Source organism: Hyperolius riggenbachi, chromosome 1 (genome assembly GCF_040937935.1).
Source record: "Hyperolius riggenbachi isolate aHypRig1 chromosome 1, aHypRig1.pri, whole genome shotgun sequence".
NCBI lineage: Eukaryota > Metazoa > Chordata > Amphibia > Anura > Hyperoliidae > Hyperolius > Hyperolius riggenbachi.
The window spans coordinates 147074714-147092284 of record NC_090646.1 but is presented as its reverse complement, the minus strand read 5'-3'; the positions used below and the strand labels follow the sequence as shown (position 1 = coordinate 147092284).

Sequence of the window (17571 nt, the reverse complement as noted above, 5' to 3'; positions counted from 1 at the left end):
GCGGTCTGGACGAGCTTAGCTCGTCCAACACCGCCGGAGGTCGCCGCTCAGGCCCTGCTGGGCCGATTTTTATCAAATAAAGTGCAGCACACGCAGCCGGCACTTTGCCAGCCGCGTGTGCTGCCTGATCGCCGCCGCTCTGCGGCGATTCGCCGCGATCAGCGGCGAAAGAGGGCCCCCCTAGCCGCCTGAGCCCTGCGCAGCCGGAACAAAAAGTTCCGGCCAGCGCTAAGGGCTGGATCGGAGGCGGCTGACGTCAGGACGTCGGCTGACGTCGATGACGTCACTCCGCTCGTCGCTATGGCGATGATATAAGCAAAACAAGGAAGGCCGCTCATTGCGGCCTTCCTTGTTTATTATGGGCGCCGGAGGCGATCGGAAGATCGCCTCCGGAGCGCCCTCTAGTGGGCTTTCATGCAGCCAACTTTCAGTTGGCTGCATGAAATAGTTTTTTTTTTATTTAAAAAAAAACCCTCCCGCAGCCACCCTGGCGATTTAATCAGAACGCCAGGGTGGTTAACTGCTATACGCAGAAACAATAAGCTCTCTTAGCCATCTTGATATAGTGTCCTTAGACACCTTTAAGCCCTTCTTTGTACCAAAAAAAAGACACAAACAAATGGATTGATCTTCTAAAAGATGCAGTTGTTTCCAGGTAGGCTAGGACTGCTCGCCTGACATCTAGTCTATACCGCTTCCCTATCATTGGAAGGAGGGTCACAGAAAGATGGAAGTATAATCTCTTGGGACCAATGGTAGGAAGAACTGACTTTTGGAAGATAGGATTGTATTTAGAAAAGATCCAGCATATCTGGAAAAACTTGCATAAATGGATCTTTAATGGAGAGGGCCTAAATGTCCCCTACTCCACAGGCCGAAGTCACCGAAACCAAAAATACTGTTTTCAACGTCAGAACTTTGAGTGTAGCCTTATTCAGCGGCTCATAAGGCGTATTAATTAATGATTTCAAAACTACATTTAAGTCCCAAGGTGGGACAATTTTATTAGGCAAAGATCTAGCTCTAGACACTGCCTTCAAAAAAAAAAAAAAAAAAAATCAGTTACAGTCTGCTCTTTGGCTAATTTGGCATTCAAAAATAAAGAAAGAGCAGTCACCTGCACCTTTAGAGTGCTAGGGGCTAACCCTAAATCAACTCCATCCTGGAGGAACTCAAGAATAGAAGGTATAGCATTGTTAATGATTCCAACTTTCCAGGAACAAAAAAAAAACCTTCCAAAATTTACAATAAATCTTTCTTGTGGTAAGCTTTCTACAGCTGACCATTGTAGTAATCACACGGTCTGAAAAACCTCTACTCTTTAAGGTTTCCCATTCAAGAACCAGGCTGCCAGGGAAAACCTGGATCAGGGTGGACCCTGTCCTGTTGTATTAGAAGGTCCACCCAGGGAGGTAAGAACCATGGACCCCTGGTTGCCAGATCGCAAAGATCCAGAAACCAGATTTTGCGTGGCCAGTAGAAAGCAACAAAAGTACCTGAGCTGCCTCCTTTTTTACTTTCCAAAGTGCCCGTGAGATCAGTGGAAACAGGGGAAATGCATACAAGAGACCCTTTCACCGGATGTTTCCTAGGTGGGAAACACAGCAATACTGATGGGTGCTGGGTTCAGGAGGTGTTTTATGCAAAACGTGTACAGGGTGTGCTTCCTTTGTGTATCTCATGTAATTGAGCCATCCTGGAGGATGAGGAGAGAAAAACAAACAAACTAAAAAAAAAAAAAAAAAAAACATCAGTAGGACTTCTAAAGTCATTGGTGTAGACTTGTCACAGTCAAAAACCCAAACCTCCTGTCTATCTCCCAGTTTCTTCCTGTGCAGACAGAAAACTGTCACACTCTTTCAAGTAACAAACAGCGTAATGTGGGGGGAGATTGGGTCACAGATGCAAATTACAAAAAAGGCAAAAAATAACAATCAACTGCATATAAAAGGTAGGAATAAAAACTGGTGTAGACAGACACAAAGCAATGAGTACAAAATACTGGCGGACAAATTCCAGAAAATTAATATCTCATCTACGTGGTTCATAGCTACGTCTTCATGTGCTGTCCCCTACACCTCCACCATCTTGCTTACTGGATAAACACAAAAGTATCACCACACAGAGGAGACCCTCCAGCTGTTCACCTCCTCTGTAAATGGACAGACGACTTTCCAGCTGTAAACATGCACTAGTGCCAAACTGATCACTACTCAGAATCAGAACCTCCTTTTTTCATGAGGTGAAGGGGTGATAAGAAATTGGCATTACGGCCCTAGGTTTGAGTCTCAGGCATAGCATTATTTGTATGGAATTTGTACACAGCAAGCCACTCCCCTGAAAAAAAAATGGCCTTCGGGCCCATTTCCATTAGAAGCAATGCGATGCGGCTATGTACCCCCATCACACCGTGGGTGTCCTGATCCCAATGCACGGCAATGGAACAGTTTCCATTTCGTGCGGAGCGATCCGAGAATCTGCAGCATGCTGCAGATTCTCGCATGGCCACCGGGAGCTGCGGAAGTTACACGGACGCCAGCAGAAGTGAAGCGATGCGGCTATGTAGCCGCACTTGCATCACTTGTTAGTGCAAACGGGCCCCTAAGACTATGGTGTAGGGCAGTGTTCCACAACCCTGTCCTCAACGCCCACCAACAGTGCATGTTTTGTGGAAATGCTCAGAGGTAGTTAATCAGCTCTGCTGAGACAATTGCCCCACCTGGGCAGGTTTGTGGTTTTCTGCAAAACACACAATGTTGGCGAGCCTTGAGGACAGGGTTGGGAAACTCTGGTGTAGGGATTAGTGTGAGCTCTTCTGAGGGACATGTTGGTGATACAACCATGTACTGTAAAGCGCTTCAAAAGATATCAGGACATAAAACGATATTCACCGATTTATGATCGACATTAAACCTTGAGTGAAGGCGGGCTTTTCACAGCTGCCTGTAAATTGGAATTTAGCTGTATGTCTGTACTGCTCAGAAAAATTACCTTTGTTTATGATGTACGTAATAGCTTCAGCTCCAAGAGTGTCATACAGGGGAACAGCCACAAGGGAGTAGGTATAGCAGCTCAGTTCTGAGATTATCCACTGTAAATAGAGCACACAAATGTATAAATCACACAGGAGAATCTGCAAGTACATTCCGGTAAGATCTCACATGCACATAAAACATGGACACCTGTAAAGTAATCCATCATGCCATATCTAGAGACACAAATTGCGGCTCTTCACCATGGGACTACAAATCTCAGCACATTCAGATTTGATGCTGGTTAATATTGCCATACACTTGAGCCGATCATCCATCTCATAACTGCACCACAAACCTCTCACCAGGCACAAGCTGCAGCCAAATGGGGCAGACATTCATATTGTCCCCCTTTAATAGAAAGTTCTGCCCTACTATACGTGCAAGGCTAGAAGACCCATTTTACAATTGACCATTCTGACCAAGTTAAATAGTACCTGAAGTGAAGCAATAAATGTGTATATACAGTCCCAATCCTACATAGAACTAACCAGTGTTCCTTTTTAATTTTTTACCCTATAAAGGTTAAAAATCCAAGATCTAAATGACAGTTTCTCTACAGTATGACTGGACTGTAGCATAACTCAGTGATAACTAATTAAATGTTGAAAACTGCTGCATGGCTGAGAAAAAACTTGAGTGCAGAAAAGTTAAACAGTTAAAAAGGAGCCAATCACAGTGATCATAAACAAGAGAATGAAAAAAAGGCTCTAGTCCTCCAAAGGGGCCATACAGGAGTTAAAAAAAAAAAAAAAAGGCAGTCAAAACTTCAAATGTAGACCTTAATTTTTAAAAGCAACCTAAGGTGAGAATCATATTGAAGCTGCCATATTTATTTCCTTATAGGGCTCGTTTCCACTGTTGCAGTGCGGAATCGCCTGGATTCCACAGCGGACGAAATCGCATGCGGGTTTCCCCGCAATTTCGCATGGCTAAGAGCCAGGCGAATTTAACCATGTCACTGCCTGTGTAAAATTCCATTGCATTACATGCGAAATCGCGGGGAAAACCGCATGACAAAGCCGCATGCGATTTCCCTATTAAAAGCATTGCGGGCGATTCGCCCGCATTCCAGCCGCACGCGAAATCTGACGGCTCTGCCGTGCAGATTTCCCCCGTACACCAAAACGCACCCGCACAAGTGGAAACAATCCCATCCACTTGTATTGCCTATGCGAATACGCATGCAGTGCCTGCATGCGGATTCGCTATAGTGGAAACAAGCCCTTAAACAATACCAGTTGCCTGGCAGTGCTGCACATGTTTATGGTCAGTAAAGGCTGAATAACACACCTGAAACAAGAATGCAGCTAAACTTGTCAGATTTTTGTAAAAAGTATCTGACCTGCGTGCTCGTCCAGGGTGTCTGGCTAAAAGTATTAGAGGAAGAGGATCAACAGGACTACCAGGCAATGAGTATTGTTAAAAAGGAAATAAATATGTGAGTCTCCATAGGTCTCTCACCTTTAGGTTCCCTTTAAAGGAATACTGTAGGGGTCGGGGGAAAATGAGTTGAACTTACCCAGGGCTTCTAATGGTCCCCCACAGCCACTCACCGAAGCTCCGTCCCCGCCTCCGGTTCACTTGTGGGATTTCTGGCTTTAAAGTCTGAAAACCACTGCGGCTGCATTGTCATGTCCTCGCTCCCACTGACGTCACCAGGAGTGTACTGGGCAGGCACAGACCATACTGGGCCTGCGTAGTACGCTCCAGGTGACATCAGCGGGAGAGAGGACACGGCAACGCAGGAGCAGTGTTTTTTTCAGACTTTAAAGTCTGAAATTCCAGAAGTGAACCAGAGGCGGGGCCAGAGCATCTGTGACTGGCTGCGCGGGCACAGGATGTCTGCGGGGACCATTAGAAGCCCCGGGTAAGTTAAAACTCATTTTCCCCCGACCCCCCCTACAGTATTCCTTTAAAGCAGGGGTCCCCAACCTTTTCCGGCCCGGGGACCACTTTCTGACCGAACTTTTTTCCGGGGCCCGCGGGGGGGGGGGGGGGGGGGGGGGGGTAGAAGCGTCCTAGTAAACAGTGTCGTGCGCAGCGGGTTACGGGGGGGGGGGGTGTGTATAGCTAGCATAGTTGCCTGCCCCAGTATAGGGAGTTTAGTTGCCTTAGTATGGCTAGTACAGTTACCCCAGTAAAGCTAATATAGTGCCCAGTATAACCAGTATAGTGCCCAGTATAGCTAGTATAGTGTCCAGTATGGGTAGGTAGTGCCCCAGTATAGCTAGTATGCCCGGGTATAGGTAGTATGGTGCCCCAGTATAGTTAGTATAGTGCCTCAGTATAGCTAGTATAGTGCCCCAATACAGCCAGTATAGTGCCCAGTACGGCTAGTATAGTGCCCAGTATAGCTAGTATAGTGCCCAGTATAGCTAGTATAGTGCCCCAGTATAGCTAGTATAGTGCCCCAGTATAGCTAGTATAGTGCCCCAGTATAGCTAGTATAGTGCCCCAGTATAGCTAGTATGCCCCAGTATAGCTAGTATAGTGCCCAGTATAGCTAGTATAGTGCCCAGTATAGCTAGTATAGTGCCCAGTATAGCTAGTATAGTTCACTATAGTGCCCCAGTATAGCTAGTATAGTGCCCAGTATACCTAGTGTAGTGCCCCAGTATAGCTAGTATAGTGCCCCATTACAGCCAGTATATTATGCCTCAGTATAGCAAACAAAATGGCCTAAACCCCCCCCCCCCCCCCCCACCCCCCCCCCCCCCGTGGCCGCCGCTGAAGTTACCTCTGCCGGTGGTCTCTTATACTCCCCTCTTTCTCGCCGCCGCCGGAGTATGATTCACTGCACTGCAGCGCGCCCCGCGGCTGCTGTGATGGAGAGGGAGGAAGCAGGAACGATAGAGCGGTTTCCATAGTAACGGCGCGCCGCTACAGGAAGCCGCTCTCTCTGTTCTGCTTTCTCCCTCTCTATCACAGCAGCCGCAGGGTGCGCTGCTGTGAATCACACGCTGGCAAGAGAGAGAAGGGGAATATAAGAGAAGCGGCCGCCAGAGGTAACAGCAGTGGCGGCCGCGGAGGGGGCAGGCAAGAGGACAGTCCCGCGGCCCAACTGAAAACCTCCTGCGGACCACCAGTGGGCCGCGGACCACAGGTTGGGGATCCCCGCTTTAAAGGATACCCGAACTGAAATGTGACATAATGAGATAGACATGGGTATGTACAGTGCCTAGCAAACAAATAACTATGCTGTGTTCCTTTTTTTCTTTCTCTGCCTGAAAGAGTTAAATATCAGGTATGTAAGTGGCTGACTCAGTCCTGACTCAGACAGGAAGTGACTACAGTGTGACCTTCAGTGATAAGAAATTCCCCTTTTTTTACCTCTTTCTTGCTCTCAGAAGCCATTTTCTGCTAGGAAATTGATTTATAGTTGGAATTTCTTATCAGTGAGGGTAACAGTGTAGGCACTTCCTGTCTGAGTCAAGACTAAGTCAGCCACTTGCATACCTGATATTTAACTCTTTCAGGCAGAGAAAGAAAAAAAGGAACAGCATAGTTATTTGTGTGCTAGGCACTGTACATACACATGTCTATCTCATTATGTCACATTTCAGTTTGGGTATCCTTTAAATACTAAGGCAATGGGAATTCATGAAGGCCTATGCCTGGTACATACCATGCAATTTCCTGTCAAATTTTAGTTTGAAACGATAAGGTCCGATCTGATCCAATCGTTTTGCTGATAGATTTTCCTATTACTGTACTGCTGTACCAAATTGTTCAGAAACACAATCAGATCGAACTTGTCAGAAATAATGATTTCACCTGTCTGATGGAAACTGCATGGTGTGTACCAGGCATTATACAGGATTAGGGTGACCGATATAATTGTTTATCTTTCACTTCAGATTTGCTTAACCACTTCACCACTGAGGGGTTTTACCCCTTGAACACCAGAGCAATTTTCACCTTTCAGCGCTCCTTCCATTCATTCGTCTATAACTTTATTATAGTGTTGGGCGAACATCTAGATGTTCGGGTTCGGGCCGAACAGGCCGAACATGGCCGCGATGTTCGGGTGTTCGACCCGAACTCCGAACATAATGGAAGTCAATGGGGACCAGAACTTTTGTGGTTTGTAAAGCCTCCTTACATGCTACATACCCCAAATTTACAGGGTATGTGCACCTTGGGAGTGGGTACAAGAGGAAAAAAAAAATTTAGCAAAAAGAGCTTATAGTTTTTGAGAAAATCGATTTTAAAGTTTCAAAGGGAAAACTGTCTTTTAAATGCGGGAAATGTCTGTTTTCTTTGCACAGGTAACATGCTTTTTGTCGGCATGCAGTCATAAATGTAATACATATAAGAGGTTCCAGGAAAAGGGACCGGTAATGCTAACCCAGCAGCAGCACACGTGATGGAACAGGAGGAGGGTGGCGCAGGAGGAGAAGGCCACGCTTTGAGACACAACAACCCAGGCCTTGCATGAGGACAAGAAGCGTGCGGATAGCATGCTTTGTACCACCATGCAGTCATAAATGTAATAAAGATAAGTGGTTCAATAAACAGGGACCACGCGGCAACGCTAACCCAGCAGCAGCACACGTGATGGAACAGGAGGAGGCGCAGGAGGAGAAGGCCACGCTTTGTGAGACACAACAACCCAGGCCTTGCATGAGGACAAAAAGCGTGCGGATAGCATGCTTTGTACCGCCATGTAGTCATAAATGTAATAAAGATAAGAGGTTCCATAAACAGGGACCGGCAACGGTAACCCAGCAGCAGCAGCAGCAGCAGCAGCACACGTGATGGAACAGGAGGAGGCGCAGGAGGAGAAGGCCACGCTTTGTGAGACACAACAACCCAGGCCTTGCATGAGGACAAAAAGCGTGCGGATAGCATGCTTTGTACCGCCATGTAGTCATAAATGTAATAAAGATAAGAGGTTCCATAAACAGGGACCGGCAACGGTAACCAGCAGCAGCAGCAGCAGCACACGTGATGGAACAGGAGGAGGCGCAGGAGGAGAAGGCCACGCTTTGTGAGACACAACAACCCAGGCCTTGCATGAGGACAAAAAGCCGTGCGGATAGCATGCTTTGTACCGCCATGTAGTCATAAATGTAATAAAGATAAGAGGTTCCATAAACAGGGACCGGCAACGGTAACCCAGCAGCAGCAGCAGCAGCAGCAGCACACGTGATGGAACAGGAGGAGGCGCAGGAGGAGAAGGCCACGCTTTGTGAGACACAACAACCCAGGCCTTGCATGAGGACAAAAAGCGTGCGGATATAGCAGCAATGCTTTTTGCCGCCATGCAGTCATAAATGTAATACAGATGAGAGGTTCAATAAACAGGGACCGGAAACGCTAAACCATCCAGATGTTCATCGGTCATGTTACTTGGTTGGGGTCCAGGAGTGTTGCGTAGTCGTTTCCAATCCAGGATTGATTCATTTAATTTGAGTCAGACGGTCTGCATTTTCTGTGGAGAGGCGGGATACGCCGATCTGTGATGATGCCTCCGGCAGCACTGAAACAGCGTTCCGACATAACGCTGGCTGCCGGGCAAGCCAGCACCTCTATTGCGTACATTGCCAGTTCGTGCCAGGTGTCTAGCTTCATGCCCGGTTTCAGGTCCAGCGGTGCCAGCCACAAATCCGTCTGTTCCTTTATTCCCCTCCAAATTTCCTCCCCTGTGTGCTGCTTATCCCCAAGGCAGATCAGCTTCAGCAACGCTTGCTGACGCATGCCAACAGCTGTGCTGCACTGCTTCCACGATCCTACTGCTGCTGGTGCTGGGTTAGCATTTCCGGATGAGGTACAGCTTTGAGATGCGTTGGAGGAGAAGGAGTCAGAGAGGTAGTGCTGCTGTTGTTATCCAGCTGTTTGCGGCGTGGGCAACACCCGCGCCGTAGCAGGTGAGGAATCGCTGCCAGGCTCCACAAGGTTTACCAGTGCGCGGTAAGGGAGATGTATCGACCCTGGCCGAACGCACTCGTCCAGGTGTCAGTGGTGAGGTGAACCTTGCAGGCAACGGCATTCTTCAAGCAATTGAAATAGAGAAAAAATGGAGGCACAGTTGAAAAAATAGAAATACCTTTTAATCCACGGTGTGCTGACACGCGGGGTACAGTGGGGGTGAGGGGATGCCTGACAGCTGTTTCGCTAAAAAAGCTTCCTCAGAGGCAAAGATTGGGAACATCTTCAAGCTTCGGGTTATTTAGCTGACCACGTGCTCATGCAACTCAGGCACTGCAGAGCGCGCAAAGTGGTAGCGGCTGGGAACCACGTAACGTGGGATGGCCACTGACATCATGCCCTTGAAGCTGTTTGTCTCCACCACTCGATATGGCAGCATTTCGCAGGCCAGAAGCTTGGCTATGCTGGCTGGCTGTTACTGCCACGGCCCGGGGGTCATTTGCTGGCAATTTCCTCTTGTGCTCAAACATCTCAGAGACAGACAACTCAACCGTAGCGCTGCACACCGAAGGGCTGTTGGTTGTTGTGTTTGATGAACACTGGGAGACCTCAAGAGCACTAGTCCGGAAAGTGACAGTGTCAGCATCGTCTGATGTTTGTGAATGTTGTGAACCACGCAATGGCTGGGCTACTGCTGCTGCTGAGGCGGGTCTGGTGGTGAGTCTGGTGAACCCAAGGGAGGCAGTGTTGCTGGTGGTACCCTGTCCTGCCGCGTTTGCCCACAGAGTGGGATGTTTGGATAGAATGTGGCGGCTCATGCTGGTGGTGGAGAGGTTGTTAATACTTTTCCCCCTGCTCAGGCGGGTCTTGCACACCTTGCAAATCGCCATGGTAACATCCTCAGTGCAGTCTTCAAAGAAAGCCCAGACTTTAACTGGCTGAGGACTCGGACCTCGTGCGTGATGTGCTGGTGCTGCTTAACCCACTGCTGGACGCTTGAGAGGTCATCCAAGTAATTATCTGGTCCTGTTCTTTTGGATCTGTGAGGGTTGTTGTCCTGGACAACATGGGCAGTATTGAGTGGGTTTTCTTGGGTGCTCCCCTGTGGCCTGTACGTGAACCGTCAGGGGAAACACCTCTTCCCTTGCCCCTCCCTCTTTCACCGGATTTCTTCCTCATTTCACTTATCCTTAAAGTACACGCTGACTGGCAGCAGTACAGTGGCAGTACAGAAATGCTATACAGTGGTGGGTGAGCGGTGTACCACTATTGTCAGCAGTGACACAGAGCACAATGCTATACAGTGGCGGGTGAGCGGTGTACTACTGTTCCCAGCAGACACAGAGTGGAAGTAAACACAATGCTATATAGTGTGGCTGAGCCGTGTACACAGAGTGGCATTAAACACAATGCTATATAGTCTGCTATATAGTCACCCCGAACAGGGTGATGTTCTGCAGAACCCGAACAGTGGCAAACACTGTTCGCCCAACACTACTGGGAGGGAACGCAGATTTTAGTACCTAAACACACGATACAACATGTTTTCCGGGGTCGGACTCTGAGGCACATACAGATGGTCCGATCATCATCCTCATCATACAACTCTTCTCCTGAGTCTGACCCACCCACCACCTCTGCCACCCCAACATCCCCAGACACAGACCCCTCATTGTCCTCAACATTAACTTGGGATGCTGGCCTGAGCCAGACCTCCTCCTCCACATCAGGCCCCATCATCTCCTCAATGGCAGCCCTCATTAATCGCTCTGGCGACGGACTGATGGACACAACGTTCTCCTCCGGGGAGGGCTGCTGCTGACCACTGGCTGCTGGGGTGGATGTTATAGCTTGCGTGGGGCGTTGGCTGTTGCTGTTGTTGGGAGTGCTGCTCACAGCGGAGGTCTCTGGGGAACTCATGTTGAGCTCATATAGTGGTTGACGGTGAGTGGAGTATTACTGATCCCAGCAATATACACACTGACTGGCAGAGTACGCAATGCTATATAGTGTGGCTGAGCGGTGTACACAGAGTGGCAGTAAACACAATGCTATATAGTCTGGCTGAGCGAGCGGTGTACTACTGTTCCCAGCAGAATCAGAGTGGCAGTAAACAATGGTATATAGTCCTGGCTGAGCGGTGTACACAGAGTGTCAGTAAACAATGGTATATAGTCTGGCTGAGCGAGCGGTGTACTACTGTTCCCAGCAGAATCAGAGTGGCAGTAAACAATGGTATATAGTCTGGCTGAGCGGTGTACACAGAGTGTCAGTAAACAATGGTATATAGTCTGGCTGAGCGGTGTACACACAATGCTATATAGTCTGCTATATAGTGTCAGTAAACAATGGTATATAGTCTGGCTGAGCGAGCGGTGTACTACTGTTCCCAGCAGAATCAGAGTGGCAGTAAACAATGGTATATAGTCTGGCTGAGCGGTGTACACAGAGTGTCAGTAAACAATGGTATATAGTCTGGCTGAGCGAGCGGTGTACTACTGTTCCCAGCAGACACAGAACAGTAAACAGAATGCTATATAGTGTGGCTGAGCGAGCGGTGTACCACTATTCCCAGCAGACACAGAACAGTAAACAGAATGCTATATAGTGTGGCTGAGCGAGCGGTGTACCACTATTCCAGCAGACACAGAACAGTAAACAGAATGCTATATAGTGTGGCTGAGCGAGCGGTGTACCACTATTCCCAGCAGACACAGAACAGTGAACAGAATGCTATATAGTGTGGCTGAGCGAGCGGTGTACCACTATTCCCAGCAGACACAGAACAGTAAACAGAATGCTATATAGTGTGGCTGAGCGAGCGGTGTACCACTATTCCCAGCAGACACAGAACAGTGAACAGAATGCTATATAGTGTGGATGAGCGAGCGGTGTACCACTATTCCAGCAGACACAGAACAGTAAACAGAATGCTATATAGTGTGGCTGAGCGAGCGGTGTACCACTATTCCCAGCAGACACAGAACAGTGAACAGAATGCTATATAGTGTGGCTGAGCGAGCGGTGTACCACTATTCCCAGCAGACACAGAACAGTAAACAGAATGCTATATAGTGTGGCTGAGCGAGCGGTGTACCACTATTCCCAGCAGACACAGAACAGTAAACAGAATGCTATATAGTGTGGCTGAGCGAGCGGTGTACCACTATTCCCAGCAGACACAGAACAGTAAACAGAATGCTATATAGTGTGGCTGAGCGAGCGGTGTACCACTATTCCAAGCAGACACAGAACAGTGAACAGAATGCTATATAGTGTGGCTGAGCGAGCGGTGTACCACTATTCCCAGCAGACACAGAGTGGCAGTAAACAGAATGCTATATAGTGTGGCTGAGCGAGGTACACAGAGTGGCAGTAAACAGAATGCTATATAGTGTGGCTGAGCAAGCGGTGTACTACTATTCCCAGCAGACACAGAGTGGCAGTAAACAGAATGCTATATAGTGTGGCTGAGCGAGGTACACAGAGTGGCAGTAAACAGAATGCTATATAGTGTGGCTGAGCAAGCGGTGTACTACTGTTCCCAGCAGTGACACAATGACAGGGGGGACCCTGGCTAGCGTGGCTGGAGCGCGAACTACCCTGCCTGCCTACCCAAAGCTAAACCCACAGACAAATGGCGGAGATATGACGTGGTTCGGGTATTTATTTACCCGAACCACGTGACAGTTCGGCCAATCAGAGCGCGTTCGGGTCCGAACCACGTGACCCGTTCGGCCAATCACAGCGCTAGCCGAACGTTCGGGGAACGTTCGGCCATGCGCTCTTAGTTCGGCCATATGGCCGAACGGTTTGGCCGAGCACCGTCAGGTGTTCGGCCGAACTCGAACATCACCCGAACAGGGTGATGTTCTGCAGAACCCGAACAGTGGCGAACACTGTTCGCCCAACACTACTTTATTATTACTTATCGCAATGAAATGAACTATATCTTGTTTTTTTCGCCACCAATTAGGCTTTCTTTAGGTGGGACATTATGCCAAGAATTATTTTATTCTAAATGTGTTTTAAATGGGAAAATAGGAAAAAAAATGTGGGAAATTTTTTTTTCAGTTTTCGCCTATTATAGTTTTTAAATAATGCATGCTACTGTAATTAAAACCCATGAAATGTATTTGCCCATTTGTCCCGGTTATAAAACCGTTAAATTATGTCCCTATCACAATGTTTGGCGCCAATATTTTATTTGGAAATAAAAGTGCATTTTTTTCCAGTTTTGCATCCATCCCTAATTACAAATCCGTAGTTTATAAAGTAACAGTGTTATACCCTCTTGACATAAATATTTAAAAAAGTTCAGTCCCTAAGGTAACTATTTATGTTTTATGTATTGTATTTATTTTTTTTAATTACAAAAAAAATAAAAAATTGGGGAGTGTGGGAGGTAATGAGTTAATTTATTGTGTAAAACTAATGTGTTTGTATATGTAAAATGTTTTAGGGTGTAGTTTTACTATTTGGCCACAAGATGGCCACAGTGTGTTTGTTTCCGGAAGGACGCTTACAGGAAGCAGTACGAGGCTGGGTAAATCACAATGATCGCGCTGTTTCTTAAAGAAGCAGCAGATCATTGTGGGGGCTTAGATCAACAAACGAGAATGGATTTTCCCGTTCATTGATCTCCGGGCGAGCGGGCGGCGGCGTGCACGAGCGGCGGGAGCATGCGCACGAGAGGCAGGAGCGCGGAAGGTACGGATTTCTCCGTCCTTGGTTTTTTTTGGGGGGGGGGGGGGGGAGGGACAGAGAAATTCGTACCGCGGGGGGTAAAGGGGGTAATGCCTGGTGCACACGATGAGATGTTTTGGCAGATTTACTGCCAGATCGATTATTTTCAACATGTCTGATCTGATTTCCGATCAATTTTCCGTTCATTTCTAAGGAAAATCGATCGGAAATCAGATCAGACATGTTGGAAATAATCGACCTGGCAGTAAATAGGCCAAAAAAAAATGTATTTGGTGTGCGTTGGAAGAGGGGTAGTCTTATACAGTGAGTATATCCTAAACTCTATATTTTAACTGGAAAAGTTGGGGGGGTCGTCTTATACGCCCAAATATACTGTATCACATTATAACTGCCCACTTACTGTATTTATGGAGGCACTTGCGGCCTGAAAGATCCAGCTCACAGTAACATTTTGTTTATTCAGCCCGCAGGAGCGTAGCAAATAGTACAATCATCTTCACATGAGAAAAGCACAGCAGATATACACTTCTTACCTCAGGCCTGTTCTGAGCAAAGATGCCAATACCCTGCTCGGAATTAGGTTTACAACCCCTGTGCAGCAAGGCAGAGCCCACCCACTCTGCTCTGTCTGATACCTGAGGGCAAAGGAGACACAGGTTTATAAGTTAAGTTAGTTAACCTCTACAAAGAACCAGGCAAAGCATTCACAGCTGCTGAGTAAACTGAAGAGCGCGTTCTTCATAGGTTTTAAGGCAATTTCCTGCTGTAAACCAATTGCTATTCATATTGACCCACATCAAATCAAAGATAGCTTTATTGGCATGACCAAGATTCATTACAGGTATTGCCAAAGCAAGGGGAAAAAGGGGGACATGGGAGGGGGTGGGGTAGGGGGGACATGGGAGGGGGAGGGGGTGGGGTAGGGGGGACAGTGGCTAAGCAGTCTGTGGACATTTTTTAGGTTTACAGTTCCGTTATGCTCCTCTCAGTCTGTGGCATGCTGTGACAGTGTGCAGCGATATTCACTGTGGATTCCTCTTCTCCCAGTAGGATATATGTTTTTCTCTCGTCTTCTAGTGTGAGAAAGTCTGGGAATAGTTCCAACAATTTCTTAAATTAAGTGTCCCTGGTTGCAGTATATTTTGGGCAGGTATTTGGGGTATATTAGCGGATACTAAGTGTTTACTGTGCTCTGAAGTATAAAATATGGTGAAGCAGTGGCTCTCCCGGTACCCCCAGAGCTAAAAGAGTGAGACATTTACTTACCTCTCTAATGCTTGTCTTACTCACAGCACAAAGACCATTCTATTGCCTCAACACACGTAAACATAACATTACACAAAACCACATTTCCTACTCAAGTCATTTAAGGTCACTGTACAAACAATAAACATGTTTAGATTGCCACCCAGTGTGACAAAGATCAATCCTTCTCTGATCTCAGATGGATTGAATCCCCCCTACACTGCAAATATTTTCATTTGATTTCACACAGAAATCTATTAAAAAAAAAATTATTGAACTGCAGCATTTGATACAGTTTAATGCTGGGAATACACGGGTCGATACTGGCGCTCGATTCTGCGGCCGATCGTTTTGCCCGCTCGATTCTCTTCCCTTCCACTCATTTTTCGTAGCTTTTTTCAATTCACTTCAATGACAAATTGAGCAGCAAAATAAACGGTGATCGGACTTGTCGGAAATTATCTAACCATCAGCTCACAATCGAGCCATGTATTCCCAGCATTAAGGTGGCCATACACCTATAGATTTGCAGCAGAGTTGACCATCAGATTTCTGTCAGATGCCTGTCAAGTCGAATCTGACAGGAATCTGATGTGTGCCACACACTAGGAACAGATTTCCAATAGCTCTCAGAATGAAATCTATTGGAAATTGATCTAAATGCATTATTGGACCATTAGATCCAATGTAACTCTATGGGCCATCGATCTGCTGCCAGCAGCAGATCGACCTAGATTTTCCATCCAGTCAGATAGATCAAATCGATATCGATCAAAAGCGGCCGCAAATCAATCGGCTGATTTGATAGAAACCATTTTTGATTGATTCGGTAGAATCGATCAATGGCTCAAATCGACCATTGTATGGGGCCCCTTAACAATGTGTGCTATTGATCTACCATCGCGACCGGCTAACAAATGTAACAATCGTAATGTTGATACATTTTTGTAAATTAAAATTACGATTGATGCCGCATGGCCAGCTTTAGATATGTAAGATTTATAGAATTTCTATGATTGGCAAGTAAGAAGAGGTTACATAGGAAGGGGAGAGGTACATGAGAAAGTCTATATTTAGGAATGGGCAGAGGTGACTACGGAAGTGGAGAACTAAAGGATAACTGAAGAGAGAAGAAGAACATGGAGGCTGCCATATTTATTTCCTTTAAAACAATGCAGATTGCCTGGCAGCCCTGCTGGTCTATTTGGCTGCAGTGGTGTTGACTAACACCAAAAAGAAGCAAGCAGCTAATCTCGTCAGCCATGACAAAAATATCAGAAACACCTGCTGCATGCTTGTTCAGGTTATATGGCTTAACGTATTAGAGGCAGAGGATCGGCAGGATAGCCAGGAAACTGGTATGGTTTAAAAGTAAATATAGCATCCTCCAGATCTCCCTTTACAGTACACTTGTTCTTTAAAGAGTCCCTGTAACAAAGAAAAAAAAATAAAAAAAAATAAAGTGTGTGTGTGTGTGGTGGTGGTGGTGGTGGTGGTGGGTGTGGTGGGGGGGGGGGGGGGGGGGGTGTTAGCTGGTAGTACTTCCCTCCGGAGGTGGAACCTTCTGGATCCTGTCCTGTCCTGCTCCGTCCCACTAGGCCCCTCTGAAGCCACAGCCAACAATTTGTCAGGCTGTGGCGCAGGTGCAGTAGCTCCTGCAATATTTGCCTTCCCCGGCTCCAGCGCAGGCGCAGCAGCGGCTCTTGGATTGGGATAAGGTGGAACAAGTCAAGTTGACTGCGCAGTAGAGCGGACCTGACTGGGATCGGCTGTTTCCGTCTTATCCCGAGCAGAGAGCAGCTACTGTGCCTATGCTGGAGACGGGAAGGTAAATATTTACATACTCGCTGTTCAAAGGGGCACAGAGAGACCACCATGGGACGGAGGAGGATGGGGGAAGCCTCGATAGGATACAGAGGCTTTCCCCTCCCAAGGCAAGTACCCCCCAGGGGCACTTTTTTTTGTTACAAGTTTTCTTTAAGGAGTACAAATACAATTTTAAAGTGGAATAAAACGGACATAACAAAAAAAAAAAAAGTTATATTGTCCAGTTACAAATTACAAGTTCCCAAAGTACACTTTATCTGCTCTGAAAGCTGCCATTGCATTTTATTCAAGGACTTTTTTCTTTTGACAATTGATTTCAGCAGGTATTGTGTACACACACACACACACACACACACACACACACACACACACACACACTTGCTTCATTGAGAATAGACAAGGTTTCTGCTGTAAAAGAGGTGGTAGACCGGGTAATTAATATCAGCAATATATAAATGTGAACCTGATGTAACACACAATGTGGTAATACTGTATAGAGTATCCCAACTTACTGGTAAGAGTTAGAATCTTAGACTGTATGTTCTGCTTGAAGGGCAGCCAGTAGAAAGACAGAAGCATTGGCCATAATTCCCAACTAATCTGTCTTAAACAACAATTCTGCGCCGTTTTTACTCTTATCACCATGGCGATAAAGCATTTAGTTTTCACTAAGCCATTTTCCTCTGACAAACCTTAATAAGGATTCTGTCATTAAAGGGAACCTTCACTTGGGGTGTTTGAAGCGTTGCACTTGCCAGGGGCAGACATCCTATGCCCGCATCGAGTGAGCCAGTTTAGATTCAGGCGGCTGGCCATCTGATTTCTCATACTGTGCATGGCAGCAACATAAACTAGGATGCATGTGGCCAGGGCTGGGCAGGCCCAC

At 46.9% G+C, this 17571-nt stretch overlaps 1 protein-coding gene across 1 annotated transcript in view; it reads right to left on the bottom strand.

Moving 5' to 3' along the window:
- Nucleotides 1-17571, bottom strand: part of ACSL1 (acyl-CoA synthetase long chain family member 1) — a 137598-nt gene that overhangs the window by 45832 nt on the left and 74195 nt on the right. Inside the window, exons 5-6 of the mRNA XM_068273498.1 lie at nucleotides 14147-14248; nucleotides 2992-3091 (exon numbers count right to left, since the gene is read on the bottom strand). Of these exons, the coding sequence (XP_068129599.1) occupies nucleotides 2992-3091; nucleotides 14147-14248 (202 nt within the window). The remainder of the gene's footprint in view (nucleotides 1-2991; nucleotides 3092-14146; nucleotides 14249-17571) is intronic.